The 22,149-nt window shown below is 45.0% G+C and overlaps 1 protein-coding gene across 3 annotated transcripts in view; it reads left to right on the top strand.

The window, feature by feature from the left end:
* GNAO1 (G protein subunit alpha o1) overlaps positions 1 to 22,149 on the top strand; it is a 181,147-nt gene that overhangs the window by 48,508 nt on the left and 110,490 nt on the right. For all 3 annotated transcript variants that reach the window (XM_035117116.2, XM_060275937.1, XM_035117115.2), the window contains exon 3: positions 20,690 to 20,831. In XM_035117116.2, coding sequence (XP_034973007.1) covers positions 20,690 to 20,831 — 142 coding nt within the window. The remainder of the gene's footprint in view (positions 1 to 20,689; positions 20,832 to 22,149) is intronic.

Here is a 22,149-nt window from a genome sequence, read left to right as displayed (position 1 = left end):
AAGTAATTGTGTTAAAATTTTGGGGCTCGTCTTATACACGGATAGTGCTTGGGGGGATTTTCTTAATTTGGAGTCCCCCAAAATAGGGAGTGTCTTATACACGGGGTGTGTGTGTGTTATACACAGAAAAATACGGTATTTAGTTATTTAGTTATTTATTTTCAAGCATTTATATACTGCTTATGTTCTTTATAGTCTCTAAGCAGCATTCCTTCAATCTTTCCGCTTCCATTTCAAACTTGCCTTGTAAGAGGGTATAGATTCTGCATGGTTTGGCTTCAGGTGTGAAAACAATGTCCACAGGTTCTCCTTTGAGTAGATCAGGTGTCTCCATGCATTCTAGCCCTCCTAGTCTTTTCATTAGTCCCATCCTGGCACTGAGGGGATGATCCAGGTGATGCCCTTGCCTTACAGGCACAGTGGACACAAACTTTTCCTCTCTGCCGCTTGTGGGTGTGTCTGAGCATCCAAGGCAGGGTAAGATAGAGGTGGAGAACCGGTGGGCCAGATCCTTAATTCCCTCACCCCCTGGAAGCCAGATATGACAGTGGGCGGGGTTTGGCATCAAAATGACATCATTTTCCATCTTTTTCTTTTTGCCATGCAGGCGATCAGCTGATAGTTGGGGCTTGCAAGTGACGGTGTACACAGCCTTTGACCCAGCTGTGCCTTTACCTGCCCCTCACCTCACTGGCCAAATAGGAAGGACCAGTGGGCCTAATTTGGCCTTTGGGGTAGATGTTCCCTACCCCTAGTATAAGGCGTATCACAGTGTGGTTTACAATATAAAAAAAACATAAAAATACATTACACAGTAACCCACAAAAACAATAACCCCTAGTTTAAAAACTCATAGATTGTTTAATTAGCCAAAGGCCTGGTAGAGGAGAAATAATAATTTTAAAAATATTTTTTTACTATTTATACCCCACCCAACTGGATGGGTTGCCCCAGCCATTCTGGTTTTGCCTGGCACCTAAAGATATGAGCCTCCTTGGGGAATGGATCCCACAAGCAGGATCCTGAATAGGTTTTGAACAAAACAGTTGCCCCAAAAGCTAGTGTCGTCTAGTGGACTAAGACATGAGAGACCAGGATCCTAACCCCCACTCAACCCCTCTACAGCCACAGCAGACACTCTTAACTCTCCCAACAGTTTGATTTTACCCCTAAAGATGCGCTCTTCCATTGTCTCCCCGAGACGGACGGGTGCCAACAAAACAATGCAATTAACACAGGACTTAATTCTTCACAACATGGTAAGGGCCTCCAAGTTAAAGTCCTCTATTAACTGAATCGTATGTGAAGTTGATGGATGACTTAACTGAGAAACCAATTACTTACAGAATCGCCGCCTCCTCGCAGCTGCCAGCCCTCGCTTTGAGATCTGCTGTTAGTATTGCTGTCCATGAGAAAGGCCTATGGAGTGGCGATTCAGGGCAAGGTATTCTTAGTGGGGATGCCCCATTTGTGAAACTCCCTTCTTGGGGTGATGCTCTGTCCCCCACATTGTTGGCATTTAGACCAGATTAAAGACATATTTGTAATTTCAGCCCTCAGCTGCTGGTTTTATTTTTATTTTTATGGAAGTATTTTAAAGGGCTTTTAAATTGTATATATTGTAGCTTTGTGAGCCCTGGGCTCCCATGAGAGGAAAGGTCAGCATGAACCCCACCCCACCCCACACAAAAAAGAGAGAGGGAAAAACAGGGGCGGAGAAACAGCTCAACGATAACTGAGCATGCTCAGTAGGCTTGGATTTCTAACTGATGGAGGAGGACGAGGAGGACGAGGAGAAAACCTAAATAACAGGGAGAGATTAAACTGAATGACTGGAAACCTGAAAAGCAGTGCTGCATGCTGCAACATTTTGTTGCAGGTGCCACTTTTTTCCTTTCAGAAAGCCCTTTGTCTAGAACTCCAAGCAACAAACTGTCTCTCTAAAATGTTACGCAATATTCATCATATTCATATATGCTGACAAACGACTCGACAGTTTCTCCAAAGGCCTCCTGAGCTTTTTGACAGAAGCAGGTCCTTCATCAAGCTCATTCATCTTGGGGATGATGCTGGACATCAGTCTTTGCTAGAACAGTCCCATAGTTGTGTTTAGGGCCAAGGTAGAGGATTTATAGACATTGCTGGTTTCTTTCTCCATCACATTAAGGAGTAAACTGCCTTGCACTGTTCCTTCCTCTTTGTTGAGCTTTGTGTCCAGGAGACAAAACCCAAGCAAATCTTTCTTTCCATTCAGGCTCCACTGCAGGATTATAAAATCTGAAGGCTTCAGGTGAAGAGAACGATACCATGTTCCTTGTTTTAAGAACCTGTGGGCTTCAATCTTTACCTTTGACAACATGGGAAACGAATGGATATTGGAGGCATCCAGTTGGCCCTTAAAGTAGGCCTATACTGTATTAGTAACTCTATACAGAGAATCTTAAGACTATATAGCTTTGTGACACCTACACCTACCCATGTATTCTTATGTTCTAGAGCAGGCATGTCAAACCTGCGGCCCTCCAGATGTTTTGGCCTACAACTCCCATGATCCCTAGCTAGCAGGACCAGTTGTTGGGGAAGATGGGAATTGTAGTCCAAAACATCTGGAGGGCCGCAGGTTTGACATGCCTGTTCTAGAGGGCCTTCTCAGTGGTGGCTTCCCTGCTGTGAAATGTTTTGCCTATCTGATGTCTTTCTGACTCCACGCAACCCCTCTTTTTATTTTACCAAGCCTGTAAACCATTTCATTCCCCATTAAAATAGGTGCTATCCTGCTGTTATATGGAGGAGAGTGCTATCCTTTGCACACAACCCCACCCCACCCTCCACAAGTTCCAAAAACATGACACCTGGATAAAGTCCTCCAAAGAGGATCTGATATTTTCCAATTGGGGGGGGGGATGTCAGAGGATTGTGATCCCTTTCAAGAATTGCATGCAAAGTAGTGTCGAGTAACACACCCTGCCAGCCCAAAGATTTATGGTTGTACAATGGTCCCCCCCCCCCGGCCTTACGTAGTTGTAGACCATGTTGGGAGACTGTACTGACTTATTGAATAAGACCTTTAAACCTTCCATTCATGGTGATAGTTGGAGTTGTGAGTCTGATAGGGAGAGGCAGGACAATGAACAATGGTCAGAGGTGATGGGAGTTGTAGTCCAACACATCTGGAGGGCACCACGCTGGCTACATGTGTATAGAGTGTGCTCTGGAGTGATGAGTTGTGTTCGCCTTGAAGTCACCTGTTCTGGCTTGAGCAGTAATGGTCCATGAAGTCATTCCCTCTCTTGACAGCTCTTTTGATGTAGGGATACAAGAATCTGAATGCTCCTTCTCCAGAACCTAATGTGATTAGCTTCCCCCACTTTGCTTTCCACTATATGCAAGTTACTGGAGGTTACTCCTGCGCAACCACCTTCAAACGTATATTGAGTACATCAGTATTTTATAAGACACACAGCACACTCTTGGAGACAAAGTAGTTAAACCCCAGTCTTTGCAGGGAGCGGGAGCCAATGCCACCTTATCCGTTTTCATCCGCTGTCAATTCAAGCTTGATAGGAATAAAAAGAATGGTTATGTTATCAATGGGCTGTAGCAGCAAAATGGACATTTGATCCAATTTGTCTTGCGTTCTGGGCTTTTATGGTGGCTGATGACAGCTTAGGGGTTTACATAAGGAGGCGGAATTGTTGAAAGAGGAGCGGGGGGGGGCATTACAAAGCTGCTTTTATTTCCGTCCAGTTTAAAGGCTGATTTGCAGAGAGAGAAGCTTTAAAGCACCAGCCTCCATTTGAGCGCTGGAGACAAGGTGAGGAAGCTGAATTGGAAGAGCAGGGATCATCCACAAGCCCTTCAAACCCCCACCCCACCCCACCCCCGCCCATCTATGAGAAACCTCTAAGAGGATTAGTGGAACGAGTAATTCATCAGAATGCAATTATGTAACATTACCCGAGAAATAACGAGAACTCTTCATTTTGTGCAGAGATCGGGGTAGCCACGGTCAGGCTTCTCCTCAGACCTTCTGGTTATTTTAGGAGCTCTTGCATGGTGGGTGACAATGTAATAGGACCTATGCCCCCCCCCCTGCCCTCTCCCTGTCAAAAGGACAGGTTTGGCTTCTGTTCAACCCAAAGCCAGCCCTATCTAGGGGACCACCAAGTCAGTCTACTGGGCTAAGCATCTAAGGGATTGTGTCCATGACAAACCTGAATGACTTTTAGGTCTCTCTAAGGATCTAGCTATACTGCAGACAAAATCTGGCATATCAATTCTCGTGGAGCAGGGAATTCTGGGGCTATCTATCCAGGGACACGGGTGGCACTGTGGGTTAAACCACAGAGCCTAGGGCTTGCCGATCAGAAGGTCAGCAGTTCGAATCCCTGTGACGGGGTGAGCTCCCGTTGCTCGGTCCCAGCTCCTGCCAACCTAGCAGTTCGAAAGCACGTCAAAGTGCAAGTAGATAAATAGGGACCGCTACAACAGGACAAGTTTCCGTGTGCTGCTCTGGTTCACCAGAAGCGGGCTTGTCATGCTGGCCACATGACCTGGAAGCTGTACGCCGGCTCCCTCGGCCAATAAAGCGAGATGAGCCCCAGAGTCAGTCACGACTGGACCTAATGGTCGGGGTCCCTTTACCTTTATCCAGGGATGGACAAATCTGTTTGTTTCTCATTTTTCCAACCTTAAGTGACGTTCAACCCCTTTCCACATCAATCTGTTGATTTTGGGGACGAAGAAGGTCTGCCCCCATATCCATGCTTTCTCCTAATACATGTGAATCTTTGTAAACAAGACCCTGGTCAATTGATGTGGGGATAGGTGGTCCTTGAGATATTGGGGTCCTCAGGCTTTATAGTACAAAACCAGTGCCTTGAATTGTAAGCGCTACTTGGCTGGAGATCTGCACAGCAAAATTCGGAGAAGTGCGAATTTCAGAGGAAAACTGTGTTTGCGTATTGTTTCAGAAAGTGGACAGTTAAGTAGGTTCACCTTTAAATGTGAAGTGCGTCAAATTTCTCCCTCACTGCCACCCACTGATCAGGGCAGGCTCTGAATGGAAATGAATGGGCCTCTTGCCATCATGTGCTGTCTGACCATCAGGTTGTAGATTTGGTGTGGGGGAATGGAGTAAGGAAGGAGGACGTTTTCTGTATTCTCTTCAGAGCTTAGCACACAGTTGACAATGAATGTTAAGCAGGGGTGTCTGCAGCTTTTGTGCTTAGTACCAGTTCCATGGTGTCTTAGAGTCTCTGACTCTTTTTTCCCCGCTTTCCTTCCTGGCTCTACATCAGAGGATGGGAAGATTTTTCAGGCCAAGGGCCAAGTGCTCTTCTGGGCAACCTTCAGCGGGAGGGGAACATGCGAGTGGTCAGTGGGGCCAGAAACAAAAGGGAGCAGAGCAACAAATATAAATATCACTGTTGTACAGTAGGCAGGTCTCCACAGACACTCACCAATGCACCTCTCTTTCTTCCATCCAGACGAGCAAGGGCCATGTTCAGAGTTCAAGGACACATCACAGCCAGGCAAAAGCACTCAGGGTGTGAAGCAGGGAGGGGTGTGGCCTAAGGGATGGCAGTATGCATGAAGAGAGTCCTGAGGGCCAGAGGGGGGGGGGCTGAGCACCTGATGTTCCCCACCCCTGCATTACAAAGTTGCAACATCTTATACCTTTCCCCCACACCTCTTTCCCACAGTAAATTGCCTTGCTTTACTTTCCTAGGGGCACTTTCCTTGCCCCAGATCACAAGACTGTCTTAGAAAGTGCCAGATATTAAAGGGAACGAATGTAACTTTTTCTCTCTTTTTCCTATTTTAATTCCCCTCTCCTTATCTGAGGCTCATGAGAATAGCTGTTCATCACACGTTGGAACCGTTTCTGGACTGCTACCTTTTTTGAATGGACTGTACCTTCATTGAATTATTACTCAATAAAAAATACAGGATTCCTACGGGGGGGAAGCAGCACACGGAAACGCCATTTACCTTCCCGCTGTAGCGGTACCTATTTATCTACTTGCACTTTGACTCAGAGGGGGGAAAAACAGCATTTCCGTGTGCTGCTCTGCTTTGCCAGAAGCGGCTTTGTCATGCTGGCCACATGACCTGGAAGCTGTATGCTGGCTCCCTCGGCCAATGAGCACCGCAACTCCAGAGTCGGTCACAACTGGGCCTAATGGTCAGGTGTCCCTTTACCTTTTTACAGAGAAAAAACTGCAGTATATGTCAAAGAGGAAGCTTCTTATCCATAATAACATGGGAGATTTACCAAATAAGTATAAATTGTAGAGGCAAATGCATTTAAATCAACATAATGGACACTCTCCAGCCAAAGTTAAAGTAAGCATATTGAAGCCCCACTGGCAGGAAGATGCTTAACTCTCTTATTGACATCCATGACACAAATGCCCTCAATCTGTGATCATGCTGAATGTAGAGTGCTTCATTCTGAGCAGAGAGTTTTCAATTTCCATGGTAGTTCATGAAATGATGGACCTCTGAACCATGGAGATTTGTAACTATAAATGATGGACCGCTGAACCATGGAGATTTGGAATTATAAAATATTTAATATATCAAATTGTAAAATTGTAAGAAGAAAGTGGATAGAGAATACTGGGGCTCAGGATCATTCAATGAAATTGTTTGTCCGGAGAGACAATAGAAAGTACCCACTTCCAGTCTATATAACCCATTTAGAGTAGTCACTTCTGCAAGACGTGCTGGTGGCATTTACTCTAGATAATTAGGTGGTTGCAGAGGTACCAGTTTCCTCTGCTGTTATCCAGCTTAACAACTTTAGTCATCCAAACCTAAACAGGCACTCTCCTAAGGATGCTGCACCCCTGACCATTGGCCATTGGCCATGTGCCCTGGGGCTGGTGGGAAACATCTGGAGGGCACCACATTGTCAAAGGCTGATCTTGCGTGGCCCACAAACAGTAAGGAAGCAGAACGAGAATGGGATGGCATCAGAAGGGGGAGAACAACAAAGTCACCCCTGCAAGTACACCCAGGGTGTGTATAGTATTACTTTCTGTTTTAATGTACAGTGAAAAGGGATTGGGTTTTTGAACCAATGTTTTTTGATGCCCTGGGAGGCCATGACTGAACATGAACAGAGAAGGGAGGCAAAAAGGAGAGATAGTTTTCCAAAACATCTTCTCTGGTTTCTGCAGGCTTTTTTGCTTGTTCCAGAGAGCCTTGAGATGTTATTTACTGACCTCTTCTCCTGCGAAACAGACCAGATGAGAAAAGCAGACTTTTGTGTCAATGTTGCATGGAGAGCGAACAAAGGGGAACCAGAGATACGGGGACGTGAAGATGAAGGATGGGAGATGTCGTGCCCTTTTTGACTCCGCTAATGAGCTTCTGGGCTGGAGGGGTTGAAGCCCTGGAAATGCACCTCCCTCTTCTCTCCCCATTTCCCTTCAAATCTAGGTTGCAGGCTGAGGGGTGTGTGTACAATGCATCTCGGAAGCCTCGCCTCTTCCATCCTGGTTGCCTGCACTTTATCTCCTTGACGTGCTCTCAGCATGACACAGCCCCCTGGAATGCTTGCCTTCCTGCCCTCATCGGAAAGCCTTGGCACATGCAGGATGCCACGCGGGGCCACTCTGGGCTGACAGTAAAGATAACAATGCAGCTCTGAGAAGAGGCAGTTTGGAACCGTCTCAGAAGGACCAAAAAGGCAGGGCCTAATTTGAAAAAAGAAAAGAAAAGCAATGAAAACATTAACGTAGCCATTACATGTTGGGACAGGTAAAGTCAGGCAAATTATATAGCCTGCTTCTTTCTTCTCTCCTGGTCCCCATTTTGAGTCTTACTGTAGAATTCATTTTGATACCATCAGGAGACACTCAGCATGGAGACTAAATGGTAGAACATCTACCAGGTTCAATCCTTTGTCCCGGTAGGGCTGGGGAAAGGACCTGCCTGTTAACTGTGAGCAGCTGCCAGTCAGTGTGGTCAACAGCAAGCTAGATGGAGCAAGCATCTGACACGGTTTAAGGCAGCTTCCTAGGTCCCTGCTTTCCCATGTTGAGGATGGGGTCTTGGCAACTGGAGTTCTGCATGTGGCACCTGTCCTGGTATTGCCCACAATGGGCTGCGTGCATTTCAGACAAGGACTTCCAGCAATTCTGATTTAGTACTGAGGCTAGGTCTCCCACATGCAATCTGTGCTTTTTTCTCGCATTGATGCCAGGCTAGCACTGCGAGGCGCCAGCTGAGTGGCTGAATTGAAACACACACACACACAAAATACAGAGCAAAAGCAATCACCCACCTGCCATTCAGTGGCTGCCTTGGTCCATGCTGACGAAATCGATGCATTTCACAAGAGCTGAGCCAAGATGGATGGCTTGCAAGAGTTGCCTTTCTGGAACTGCATAGCATCAGAAAATGGGGAGAAAGGCCATAGTGCAGTGCTAGAGCACCTACTTTGAAGGTTGCAGGTTCAATCCCAGGCATCTCCAGATGGGGCTGGAACATATCCCCTTCTGAAACCCTGGAGAACCTCTGCTATCTAATTCATACTGTCCACACTGACTTATCTTTCCCCCCATACTTTCTAAGTCTGCACTTTCTTGGTCTGTGTCCTAGCACTTCTATTTATTTTTATTTTTGTCCCACTGCTTTCACTCTTTAACGCTGAATTGAAACCGACAGCAATTCCCCCCCCCCCGATTGCCATTAGCTCCGATTCAGCCATTAAAAGTGGGTTCATGCAGGCAGGGAAAGTGACGGTGCAGAAACAAACAAATGCTTGGCCTTCAAAGTGTGGCTTTAAAGGTCAGCTTCAAAGTGCAGACTTGTGCCTAGAAAGTGTGGGGCAAAGGTAATGAGCCTTCAGTGTGGACAGCATACTGAGTTAGAGGGACCCAATGGTTTGTCTCTGCAAAAGGCAGCTTCCTGTATGAATCCGTGTTCAGGTGTGTTCTTTAGATTTGCACAGGTAGCAAAGTCTACACTGCGCTGTCTGTGGGGGTGAGGAATAAATTCAGTTTGTCTTATATTAAAATGTGAACCAAGTCCTACCTAGCCCTGACGAGCCATTGCCATGTGGTATGGGCAATCTAAGCTAAATGGGCCACTGCTCTGACTTCTATCTTCCAGTGTTGTTCCTAAATATTCCATGTCATTTCTTAATATTGGAAAGAGAACGCTACAAAGTTGGGAGTCCCATTGGTTCCAGTTGCTTTCAAAAATTGCTGTCATTGACTATTAAAAACATGAATGAGTCTTTTGCCATAACAATTATGTTAGTCTTTAGGCACCATGGGACCCTTCTTTCTTTCTTTCTTTCTTTCTTTCTTTCTTTCTTTCTTTCTTTCTTTCTTTCTTTCTTTCTTTTTGTACAGCAACAAAACTGGAACTGGAAAAATGAAATTATTGGCTGAAATACCTGAGTTAAAATGTTCCATGTCACACAAGTTTGACTGAGAGAGAAAAAATCAAAATCCATATTATTATTATTATTATTATTATTATTATTATTTATTAACTTATTAGTTGAGTTACAAATGTAACTCAAAGCAACTTACAATAAACAAAGCAAAACCACTACATTAAAATCTAAAAGACCATTCTATTCTTTAAAGAAGCAGGATTAAAACATCTCACCCAATTATTCACTCAAGGAGGTTGAATAATTGAAAGCCGAAGTCCAGGTGGAAAAAAATGTTTTGTAATTATGGCCAACAAAATTTATTAGGACAGCCAAAATGTCATGAAATCATATGCAGTCTTTTGGTTTCTCTGGAACACTTATCAACAGAGTTTGAGGGGCAGCATGTTGAAGCCTTGGATGAAGAGTTATGGAGAATGTAAAAATGTACACCCTAACATTTTTGATTGACCTATCTAAAGGTACTGTCCTATTTTGGAATTCTTGATTGACGTGCAGTTGATCTTAATTGCTCTGCCAATCAAAGGAAACCAGCCCCACAGGGTTCCGTTCCTTTGTTTCTGTCCTTCATCCAAATATGTGCTGATTCAATTGGTCAAGTTTATATATAAAGGATAGAAGTTAAGGGTGCCAGGCATCAGCTGGTGATTAATGGTTGTCTAGGAAGAGGTGATAGCAGCAGATAATCCAAGAAGGCTTATCCGATTAAGTACAGTTTTTCTAAGATTTGTATTAGCCCAATGTTTACTTCGCAGAGACCACCCTCCCTTCCCCCCAATGAGATTTGCGTTCTCCGTAGGAGAATGAGAGAGTTATTTTATCAACTTGAGCAGGACACAGGGATTGAGAATGGGGAGATGCAATGACATTTTGGAGATGGATTGGCCACTTTTGGCATCAGCCTATGTGATCAGTTGCATTAAATAGGCAAATAGGGTAACGGCTCCTTGAGTAACCCAGGACACGCAGAGGCTGAAGTCTGGCAGGCAGCTGGTGGAATTTGCAGCTGTCTCAGTCTCTGCAAAAAAAAAATTAACCTCTGGAATTGATATAGGTGACTTTGGAAGGAGTGCACCATGCAGGACCTTTGCATCATTCATGGCTCATGGAATTATAAAGCTTTTAACCACTAAGTGGGCTTTATGAACTTCAAAGTGCTCTAGGGAAGTTAACAGGACTTCTGTTTCACTTGCGGAAGGATATATCTGCCCTGTGAGGCATGCAGTGTGGACCACTGGAACATTGCAAGGAAATTGACTCATGATGAAAAGGCTTCTGTTTTGTCAGGCCTTTTTAGAGACTCCCTTAATTGTTGGCCATTTGACCCTGTATTTTATGATTCCATGACGTTTTAACAGTTTGGATTGTATTTCCGGTGTTCACTGCTGTGATGTTTTTTCTTACAAGTTGGTGGTTTATAAATACCCTCATAAATAAATATAAGTAAATAAATGCACCAGTTTCTGAAATTGCTTAGTAACCCTGATAGACCCTATATTCAGCCTCCCTAACCTGGTGCCCTCCAGATGTTTCAGAACACAATCACCACCAGCCCCAAACATATCAAGGGCATCAGGCTGGGGCATGTTGCTGTGTTTAGTAGGTCCTGTTTTGAAATACTGTGAACTTACTTCCAGCGACTTTTCATAATCTGGACTCTTGCCTATAGCCATTGTGGAATCTGAATATCTCCTTGCCTTTACTTCTATATTTTAACCACTTGAATCCTGTTCAGGTGGGAAACTGCAACAAGAAAGTTGCAGTGTGGCATGTTCCTGTTGTGTGTGCCAGCAAGCCAGATTTGCCTTCCTCCACTTCTGTTCCTCTAGCTACCTCCCCCCCCCCCACCGCCCCGATTTCCCAGTCTCCCAATGCTAGTGCAGATACTCAGCTGTCTCTGGCCACTGAGCATGTTTGGTCAACGTTAAGCCGATACTTCACTCTTGTTTCTCAGTGAACCTGTTTGGTTGGGTGCGAACCTGTTGGCCTTAAAAGGATTTGTGATGCTGTTTTAGAGAGTAAGTGCTAGCCATAGTTCAGTGGTAGTCCTACTTTTTAAAACTAACAATAACAAATTCTGATTAAACTGGACGAGAAGGGCAGGAGCCAAGGGGGGAAATCCTTTGGGCTTTCTTGACTGTACCTGTTATTAACTTTTAAACAGTGCCTTTTCTTTCTAGAAAAATAGGTGCAGGCACTCACCTTGAAATTATTACAGCAAGAACCACACTTTTTAACAACAAAATGAGGTGCTGGTACTGCGTACTCTTGAGTACCCCCCCCAGGGGGGAAGCACTGCTTTTAAATGCTTGCATGTGCTACAGAGGTACCTTGGTTGCCGAACTAAATCTGTTCCAGGAGTCCGTTCGACTTCCGGAACCATTCGAAAACCAAGGCGCAGCTTCCGATTGGCTGCAGGAGCTTCCTGCACGCAAGCAGAAGCTGCGTCGGACATTCGGCTTCCGAAAAATCTTTGCAAACCAAGACACTTGTTTCCGGGGTTGCGGCGATCGGGAGCCGATTTGTTTGGGAGCCAAGCTGTTCAAGTACCAAGGTACCACTGTAATCACACATGCCAAGACACAGATCCATTTGCTGCTAACAGGAATATCTGCTTCCCTCTGTGCTGTTTGAGGTTGGGCTATAGTTATAATATGGGCTATAATATGCAATTGTTTTGCAATTTTTTGTAGATGTTTTATTTTTAAATGTTTCTAGATGCTTTTTAATAGTTTTTTTTTTTTAAAAAAAGAATTAACTCCATTAAAAAAAATTCTATCTTTTTAACATTTTTATATTTGCTGCCCTAGGCCTCTTTGGGAGGAAGGGTGGAATAGAAATTTAAATAATAGTACTAGTAGTAGTAATCACAGGTCTCCATGGGACAAGGATCCATACTGGCACAGTGGTAAGAACATTAGTATATCTTAGTACAGTGGTACCTCGGTTTAAGAACAGCCCTGTTTACAAACTATTTGGTTTACAAACTCTGCAATACCTGAAGTAGTGTCCCAGTTCGCGAACTTTACCTCAGTCTAAGAACAGAATCCGAATGGTGGAAGGGCACCGGCAGCGGGTGGCCTCATTAGGGAAAACGCACCTCGGTTTAAGAATGGTTTCTGTTTAAGAACGGACTTCCAGAACAGATTAAGTTCATAAACCAAGGTACCACTGTATATTGCTTTCAGAGAGGAAATTTTTGTGCATCTCTAATCTGTAGAATTCCAGGAATTGCTCTCCTGATAGGACACTTGATCCCTTTACCAAAGAGAAGGTATCATTTCCCTATTTTGGGAGAGCAGTTGCTTTTCTAATACAAAACTACCAAAGTGTCTTCTCTTTGATTGACACCGAAGGTGTTCTCCTTCCAAGGGCACACCCTTTGACCAATTTATGCTTAGGTAGGCACCTTCTCAAAATATGCAGCATCGCTAAATTATATTTGGGCGCTCACCTTCCCAGAGGACAAAGCTACTGTCAAGAGGTGATTCCTAAGTTTTGCATCCCAACAGCAAAACATATTTACATGTTCAGGACTCTGGATTCTGAGCTGCAGGTAAATGAGCAAGTAACTACCGCAGCCATCTCTAACCTGGTTCCCTCCTGCATACCGGTAGCCAGATTTGGTGGGGCTGATAAGTTTTGTAGTTCAAAGCAGCAAGAGGACAGCAGCCAGCAACGTCTGAGCTACAGTAATACAATTGTCATTGCGATGAAGTTTTCCACCAGGCAGAGCAGCTTCAGCTCAGTTACATGGGGTAAAACTTACTGAAATCTAGGGCTGTACACCAGATTCATCCAAGGTCCAAATCCTGAGCCGGATTGGACCTGGAGGGGATCTTCATTTTATTGGTGTCAGGGTGAGACAGCCCCTGATCACTACAAGTTGGGTTGAGTGACCCAGAGCCATCCAGGGCTGTCAGGGCATGACATCAAGCAGGAAGAAAAGGCAGGCATGACGGAGAAGAAGGCCAAGAAACCATGAAAATGAAAGACCTTCCTGGCATTTTTGTGGGAGAAGGGGGTGCCCTTCCTGCCAGGCCTCCCGAAGCAGCACTGCATTGTACCCTCCTGCTTAACAATCCAGTCCTGCTCTGTTTTTCTTATCCACGTTTTAGCTCTCTGACCAGCTCTCCTCCTTTCCCTGTCTTCTGCCCCCTCCTTCAACCTCCTGGCAAAGCAGCACCCCTATCTATGCATTTCTTGCATTTCTTGCAATCTGGATCAGGAATGCAGAGCAGATGGTGTGACTCCGTCTTCTCCAACCCAACCTGAATTGGGACTGGTGAGAGCTGTTCGTATAGAACAGCTGGAGGCCACCCTTTTGGCAAAGATTGGTACAATATAATTATCTCTGTGCACACAGAGGCAGAATTTTGGATGTGCAACCTTTCACCTTTTGCTAACTTTGAAAGCCCTGTTGCTGGAGAGGTTGTGCCAGCCATTTAATGTGCTGAAGATTCCAATCAACTTTGTTTGGTCTACGTCTGAGGTTAATTTTTAAAATAGGAGCAGGTGAGGCTTCTGTGACTGGAGGCGTTTTATCCCCGCTAAAAACCTTCTAGCTGTTCAAAACAGTTTTTATTGTTGACATTGCATCAGAAGTCTGATGTAACATGAAGCGAGTGGTGGCCAGTGCAATTAAAGTTTTAAATGCCTTGCACCAACCCTGCCCTCCTCTTTGATGGTCCTAAACCAGCTTTCCCCAACCTAGTACCCACCAATGGATACATGATTTTAATAATCAGGGATGGTGGGAATTGTAGCTCAAAACATCCAGAGGCCAGGCGACTGGAGAAGGCTGGTCTAGGGCCATGAGAGTCACAGGTTAAATAATAAAGCACTTTCAGAAATCAGGACCAGATCCAGGTTTGACTGAGCCCTCCATAAAGTATCCAGCATCCAGTCAATTTGAAAGTGCCTCTGGCATAATGCTGTTCAGGGACACTGTTAGGAAACTTAATGGCAACTGCTGAATCAGGTGTTGATGCGAGGCTTGTAAGAAATATTAAAAGCTACAAAGATTTTGGGAGGAATTCAATGTAGCACTAAGTTCAAGGCCTTTTGTGGTGTACTACCAGTAGTTATGAAGAAAGGCATGAATCTCTAACACATCACCAAATAAGAGGATAGGTTTGCATAAAATCTGCACCTCACCTGTCTGGATGCCACATCATACTAGGGTGGAAAACAATAAGCCAAGGTGGTCTGTGTGGGAGAGAGAGGGAGAGGGAGAAGGAGAGTTTATTGGTGATGCTGTAATCTGGAGAAGCAGAGGCATGCCTTGCTCTGTGCCAGACCCAAAGCTGTGACTTGGAGCTTCCCTTGAAATCTAATAGGGAGCAAGATTTTCATTCTCTGAGCCCCTCCATCCTACACTCAGGTTGTATATATGTGTAAACAAAGATCCCACAGCCTCCATGGACCTTCATCCCAAGGACACCAAACCCTGAGAAAAGGCAAGTATCCCTGGAGTCTCTTGCCACTTGGAGATTAGGGTTGCTCAGATCAATATGTACATACATCAATATGTAGATCGATATTGTATGTAGACCATCCCATAATGAAAAGTTCTCTGGGCAGCTGTACTTGAGTGCCAGGTCTTTAGGGGAAGGGTGGTTCGAGTCTCAATGGTTGCTGGTCTAACATAGGCATCCTTTTATGACTTGTCAAGCCCTGCACCCCCCCCCCTTAAAAAAACCCTGAGCTGATCAATATGCTTTCCTTTTCATGTTATTACCCCTAGCCCTAGGGGAACCGTGCAAAGCTGGTAATTCATGCATTTCTGGATTTCTCTCTGGGATCTTGATGAGATGAGAACATGGAGATAGTTACATATAGGAGTATTACTGTGACCATGTGTGGAACCCATGTGGTGCCTTCTTGGGCCATTATGGGTTGTTTTTAAGGATGAGTGGTTGTTGTTGTTTCCCTTCCATTTCAAGATGTATCTGAACTGCTTAAAATGTTTTATTGAAGCCTTTCTGGTGCCTCCACTCTTGGAGGCATCATGCCTCTGAACACCAGCTGCTGGGAACCATAGGAGGGGAGAATGCTGTTGCACTCAGGCTTTGCTTGCAGGATTCCCACAGGCATCCAGCTGGCCACTGTGAGAACAGGATGGTGGCCTAGATGGGCCATTGGCCTGATCCATCAGGCTAGTCTTGTGTGCTTGTGAAGTCCACTACGGAGCAGATTTCTGGTTCTTTCTCAGCAGCATCTCCTATATTCTGATTTCTGGGGTTTGTGAATCAGCTTTAGATTTGAATACTTTACAAAACCCAAGATTATGTTTCTAAAGGTCCATCCTCTGGGCTCTGAAAAAGACAGCTGGGCCCTTTGGCCATTTGTATCATGGGCATTAACAAAGGCTCCGTGGTCAGAACAGAGCAGCTGATCACGTGCTGCTTGAAACAGTGCCCATTAAGAGACAATGGGATACAGCTGAGTCTTCCCACTGACTACAAGTATTCTGCACCATGAGCCAATGGAATAATAAGCAAGGATTGGGACGCTACTGATGGTAGCACTTGGTGTGGTCTTGGGTGCACACTGAGGGAATGCAGATGAGGCTCTCAGTAGGCAGATTGTGATTGTGAAATGCACTCTTTTAAACCCTGCTAAGCATGCATTTGACAGCTGAATAATTTTTAATATTTGCATTTCTTGAAACCTGTAGCCAACCCTTCCACAGAACTGGTCGTTTTGAATTAGACTAAGGAATCCAGCCTTCCAACACCTCTTTAGATTCTCCTCCAATAGCACGCAATCTCTCCTTATCCTTATCCTTAAGGCGTGGCATAGCCAAGGGGATGCCCTCCAGATGCTATCGGAACCCACCACTCATTAGCTTTAACCAGCATGGCTGACAGGCAGGGATGTTGCAGTTCATCAGCATCTAGAGGGCAACATGCTGCCTAGCCCTGCCTTATAGGCCATGTGTGAGGTTTCCCTTTGCCAAGCCCTACTGATCCTCTGCTTCCACGAACCCAACATTTGATCATGAGATATTTAAAAGTGGGGGGTTGGCTCTGCTCACTCAGACCCCGATATTCCCATCTTTCATGAGGAAGATCTATGAAGGAAGATCTTACTTGTGTTTGCTTGAACACAAGTAGAACCCTACAGGTGATCATTGATGCATTGCAGGCATTCCCAACTCAACATTGTATGATCAGGGCTAACAAGGAATGTTAGGGGCAGGGCTTGTGTGCCATTGCCCCCATCCCCATGTTAAGGTAGCCATCTGAACACAGCTCCTGTGTCAGCTTTACCTGGCTGAGACTTCTCTTTGAGCAGGTGGGATATTTGTGGACATTCTGTGGTATCACAGAAGCTCATGAAAAGGATGGGGCTTACTGATACAACAAATAGTCGATATTGCCAACCACGTGACTTTTTTATCGTTTTATTTGTAACTTTCCTTGCCCAAAATATCTCAGCCAAGACATGCTGCAGCCATTGTTATCAGCAACAAAGCTAGGGTAAACTTTGCAAGAGCTGAGCTTGGGACATGGGAGGGGGGAGCTTTTTGCCAGGTTGAGCAAGACCTGCACATTGCATATCATAGGGCCTAGCTACATGTTACATTAAATGTTTTGCTTGCAGCTACATCAGTTCCACTCCCCGCCACACACTTTAATCCTCGTACACACACCCCATTTCCATTGATGCTGCAGTACAGTATGTTGTAATTAGTCCATGCTCTCATGGAAATGGGAGGTGGAGATGCTTAGTTTTAAAGAGAGAAAACATTTAATATAACATGCAGAAATTTGGAATTGACACATTTAATATAACATGCAGAAATTCGGAAAGCAGAAGAATCAACATCACCATACCTTGTATAGTCTCAGGGTTCAGTCAAACTTTAACAAAACTTTCACCAACCCTCCAGAGGCTTTGGGCTTCAACTCCCACCAGCCACAGCTAGCCTGTAGTCCAAAATATCTGGTAGGTGCCAGGCTGGCAAATGCATCATAACAGAGGGACGTAAGACAGCAGTATGCTGACATATTGTTCTATGGAACAGAGTAAACAGACTACAATCTGAGTCAACTTTGCCACCAGGGAATTGAAACCACCAAACCCTGCATATAAGGAGAGCCTGCTGGATCAGGCCAGTGGCCCATGTAGTCCAGCATCCTGTCCTCACAGTGACCAACCAGATCCCTGTGGGAAGCTTGCAGGCAGGACCCAGAGCACAACAGCACCCCCCACACTTGAGATTCTCAGCAGCTGGTATTGAGGGACATACTACCCCTGACAATGGAGATAAAACATAGCTGTCATGACTAGTAGCCATTGGCAGTGCTATACTCCATAAATTTGTTGTTTTCTGGGAATGAATTTTGACAGTGTTTTCTCCTACCTGTGGTAATAGAATGTGTCCTGGCATGATGTGCACTGCAGACAAGGTCCCTTTAACCTACATCCCTATACCTGTACACACACACTCTCTCCCACACACCTTTGGTCCTCCAGATGCTGCTGAACTACAGCTCCCATCAGCCTCAGCAAGCATGACCAATGGCCAGCAATGATGGGAGTTGCAGTTCAGCAACATCTGGAGGGCCAAAGGTTCCCCACAACCAGTATAGAGAAGCCCTTGATGTATTAGAACAGGGAGTTCTGAGGAGTGACTCAAAACAAAGGCAGTTGTCTGACGAGGGAATACCAGGAATCATTTATTACTTAAACAGCCTCAATTTTTTGCACTCACAATCAATTGTGGCTGTAAGTTTTGTGGGCACAGTGAACGGCAGCTGAACGCTGAACTGTGCAATTGCATCCACAAATCAGCAAGAGGAATTATGTTATACTGCCAGTATCTCTCTAGCTCTAGCTCTCTCACACACCTACACACACACACACACACACACACACACCTACACACACACACACACACACAAGTTCTTACGGTTTTCCGTGTGCACAGTTAGAAATAGGAGACAGTGTTAATTCAGTCCACATTTTGATGCAAACCTGCGGAATTTGCATTGCCAACAACAATGCATGGTCCCAAACCCAGACGAAATTTGCACTTCTACAGATTCTGTGATACACTTCCTTATGCAAGAAAGTGGCCATTTTGACCAAAGATGAAGGTTTTTTTTATAAAAAAACAACAACTGTATTTTTATTTTAAAAAAATATTCCACTTAACTTTACAGCAAAAGAAAACAAGAGTTCTCCTCAATCAGGCCAAAGGTCCATCTAGTCCAGCGTCCTGTTCTCACAGTTCCCCGCTAGATGCCCTTATGTGAACCCTGCAGACAGGACTTGAGTGCCACTCCCCACCTGCAATTCCCCAAAACTAGCATTTGAAGGTGCATTGCCTCTGACAGTGGAGGTAGAACATAGAACAGTAGCCATTACCTCCCTGGATTTGTCTTTTGAAGGCATCCAATATCCATTTGTTTGATTTGTTATTGGGAAGAAGGAACAGCTATCCAAGATGCCATGGTGTTCTGGAGAATATAGTTAGCAGAACTCTGCTTTCTAGCTATGTGAATGGATGTGTATTTTATTTTATTTTGGCATATAGACATTTGTATCCCACCCTTTTAGCGCATATGTGGGGAACTTTAAGCCCTGGGCCCAGATACAACCTTTTAGTCTTTCTGTCTGACCCTTGGGGCTCATCCTAAGCAACGCACCTTGTCCTCCTGCTTGTGCATTCTTGAGCTGTTGCAGTGTTCATGGTCTCTGCGCCTCCCCCTTAAAAAAAAAAAACATCTTGTACACAGTTTTATTTGTTTGGTTAATTCCCTCCAGAGTTTCTGCAGGCCCAGGCACCACCTGCTGTTTGTGCCAACATGTGATTGCCATCTGCAATGTGTTTGCTTATTCCCATAAATGAAAATTGCTGATGAGTTGTCGTGGTGCAGGTTCTTGTCCTCTTGTTATTTTGTGGCATGCCTATTCCCAGTAGCCAGGCTGAGCTTCACCTGAGCAAGACTGGCTGATTTATTTTGAAAGGGCAGAGGAGAAGATACTGAGGCATCGGTGTATTGTCATTGCGTTCTGCCTAGAGAGCTGAAAATGCCCACTAATGTTGCCGCCATGACCACAAGCTGCAAAGAAGGGCAACAAGTTTGCCTCAGTTACCACTGGTTGCTTTCACATTCTGCCTTCACTTTTCATTCATTCATTCATTTTATTTGTATGACTCTTTGTATGTTGGGGGCAGTATGTTCCGGAATATCACTCAGGTGGGAGAGTGCTGTTGTGCTAACATCCTGGTTGGTCACTGTAAGACCAGGATGGAGGACTGTATGAGCCTTTGGCCTATTCCAACAGGACTTTCCTTTTGTTCTTACGTTCACATAGTGATTTTATGGCAGAAGTAAGGACCTCTTGCTCTGAGAGTCTGGCTGCACTTTATGCGAAGGAGTGGGGAGCTGAACTCCAGATATTGCTGAACTCCAATTCCCATCATCCTCAGCAAGCATGGCCAATGATCAGGATACTGGGCATTGTAGTTGAGTATCATTGGAGGGGGACACATGTTCTTCACCCCTTCTTGACACATGAAATGAAGCCACATATAAACCAGGCTTTGAGTGTTGTGAATTTAGAAGAATCCCTCAGAGATGAGCAGAGGACGCTGGAGGGGACCACAGAGCCACTGATTGTTTATCTGTGCTCATTATCTCTCTCCTTTAGCTGCTAATTTCCCCTAAGGGTTGGGAGGGGGGGAGCAGGGACAATGAGCAGCTATGGAGAGATCAGATGAGAATTGATAAACAACAGAAGGAAGAATATGGCCAGCAGCTCTGACATCCCCACCAGCTTTCCGTGACCATCTCCAGGGGGTCAGAACCCAAGGAGAGTCTGCTGGATCAGGCCAGAGACCCATCTAATCCAGCACCCTGGTCTGGCAAGCGGGATTGGAGCACAAGAGCTCTTTCCGCTCCTGTGGTTTCCAGCAACTGGTATTCTTTGCTTTGATGGTGTTTCCTGCTCGGCGGGGGGTTGGACTGGATGGCCCTTGTGGTCTCTTCCAACTCTATGATTCTATGATTCTGAAGCCTTGGAAGCCAAAGATAGCCATCATGGCTAATAGCCATCAACGGCCTTCTCTTCCATGAATGCTTCAGAATTTTCAGTAGCCAGAGCCAAGTTGGAGCCAGTTTTCACACAATGCAAGCAATGTCCGTTGCCTATGCAAAATCTTGGGGATTGGTTTGGGAATAACTTCATTGTAAATGAAGCCCTGTCTTTTTCAGACTTTTACAAGCTCGTTTGTTTCCTTCCCCTCTCCCAAAGGATCATCCACGAAGATGGCTTCTCTGGTGAAGATGTGAAGCAGTACAAGCCTGTGGTCTATAGCAACACTATCCAGTCACTGGCAGCCATTGTCCGTGCAATGGACACTTTGGGCGTGGAATATGGAGACAAGGAGAGAAGGGTAAGTGAGAACCCCGCAGATCCCCAGGAACAAGTGATTTGCAGTGGGCTGGTTTGTTTGTTGGTTGTTTGGTTTGTTTCATAGAATTTATGCACGGCTTCGTTGTCTAAAAACCCACAAAGTGGTTTACAAAGAGAATAAAACAGTAACATCAGCGAAAAAGCCACAAAGCAACTCTATAAATCATTCAAAACACAAAATCAGCAAAACTGAAAACAGATTAAAGCATACATCCACATTCTATTTATTATTATTTATTATTTATACCCCGCCCATCTGGCTGGGTATCCCCCACCACTCTGGGCGGCTTCCAACAAAGATTAAAATACATTAAAATATCACAGATTAAAAACTTCCCTAAACAGGGCTGCCTTTAGGTGTTTTCTAAATGTCAGGTAGTTGTTTATTTCCTTGACCTCCGATGGGAGGGCGTTCCACAGGGCGGGCGCCACTACCAAAAAGGCCCTCTGCCTGGTTCCCTGTAGCTTTGCTTCTCGCAGTGAGGGAACCGCCAGAAGGCCCTCGGCGCTGGATCTCAGTGTCCGGGCTGAACGATGGGGGTGGAGATGCTCCTTCAGGTATACAGGACCGAGGCCGTTTAGGGCTTTAAAGATCAGCACCAACACTTTGAATTGTGCTTGGAAACATACTGGGAGCCAATGTAGGTCTCTTAGTTATGTGGTCTCGGCGGCCACTCCCAGTCACCAGTCTAGCTGCTGCATTCTGGATTAATTGCAGTTTCCGGGTCACCTTCAAGGGTAGCCCCACGTAGAGCGCATTGCAGTAGTCCAAGCGGGAGATAACTAGAGCATTCTACACATTCTACACATCTGGTTAGACTTGCTCAAACCAAAATGATTTAGCAGGTGCTGAAAAGAACACAGTGAAGGCACCTGCTTGATGTCAATAGGCAGGGAGTTCCAAAGTGTAGGGGCTGCCACACTAAAAGACAGATATCTTACAAATGCAGAACATTTTTTATGTAGCACCTGTAACAGTGACACTTCCACAGATTGAAGTGGTCAAGCAGGCATATATGTGGGGTAAGACAATCTCATAAGTAAGCTGGTCCCAATTTATAAGTTGCAACAATAAATAGATTATCAGCAATGACAGGAACATGAAAAAAAAAACCACCAACTTGTACACATACATTTTAAATATGTTTTTAATTTTTTATCACTTTTTGTTTGCTGGCCTGGGCTCCTTTGGGAGGAAAGGCAGGATATAAATTTAAGTAATTAATATCTCATAAGCCTATAGGATGTAAACTGCAATGTTCCAGTTGCACATGCAAGCTGATTCTGGAACTAATTTG

The sequence above is a fragment of the Zootoca vivipara genome, chromosome 6, assembly GCF_963506605.1.
Source record: "Zootoca vivipara chromosome 6, rZooViv1.1, whole genome shotgun sequence".
Lineage (NCBI taxonomy): Eukaryota > Metazoa > Chordata > Lepidosauria > Squamata > Lacertidae > Zootoca > Zootoca vivipara.
The sequence above is the reverse complement of the archived record's forward strand: the minus strand, read 5'-3'. Positions and strand labels throughout refer to the sequence as shown.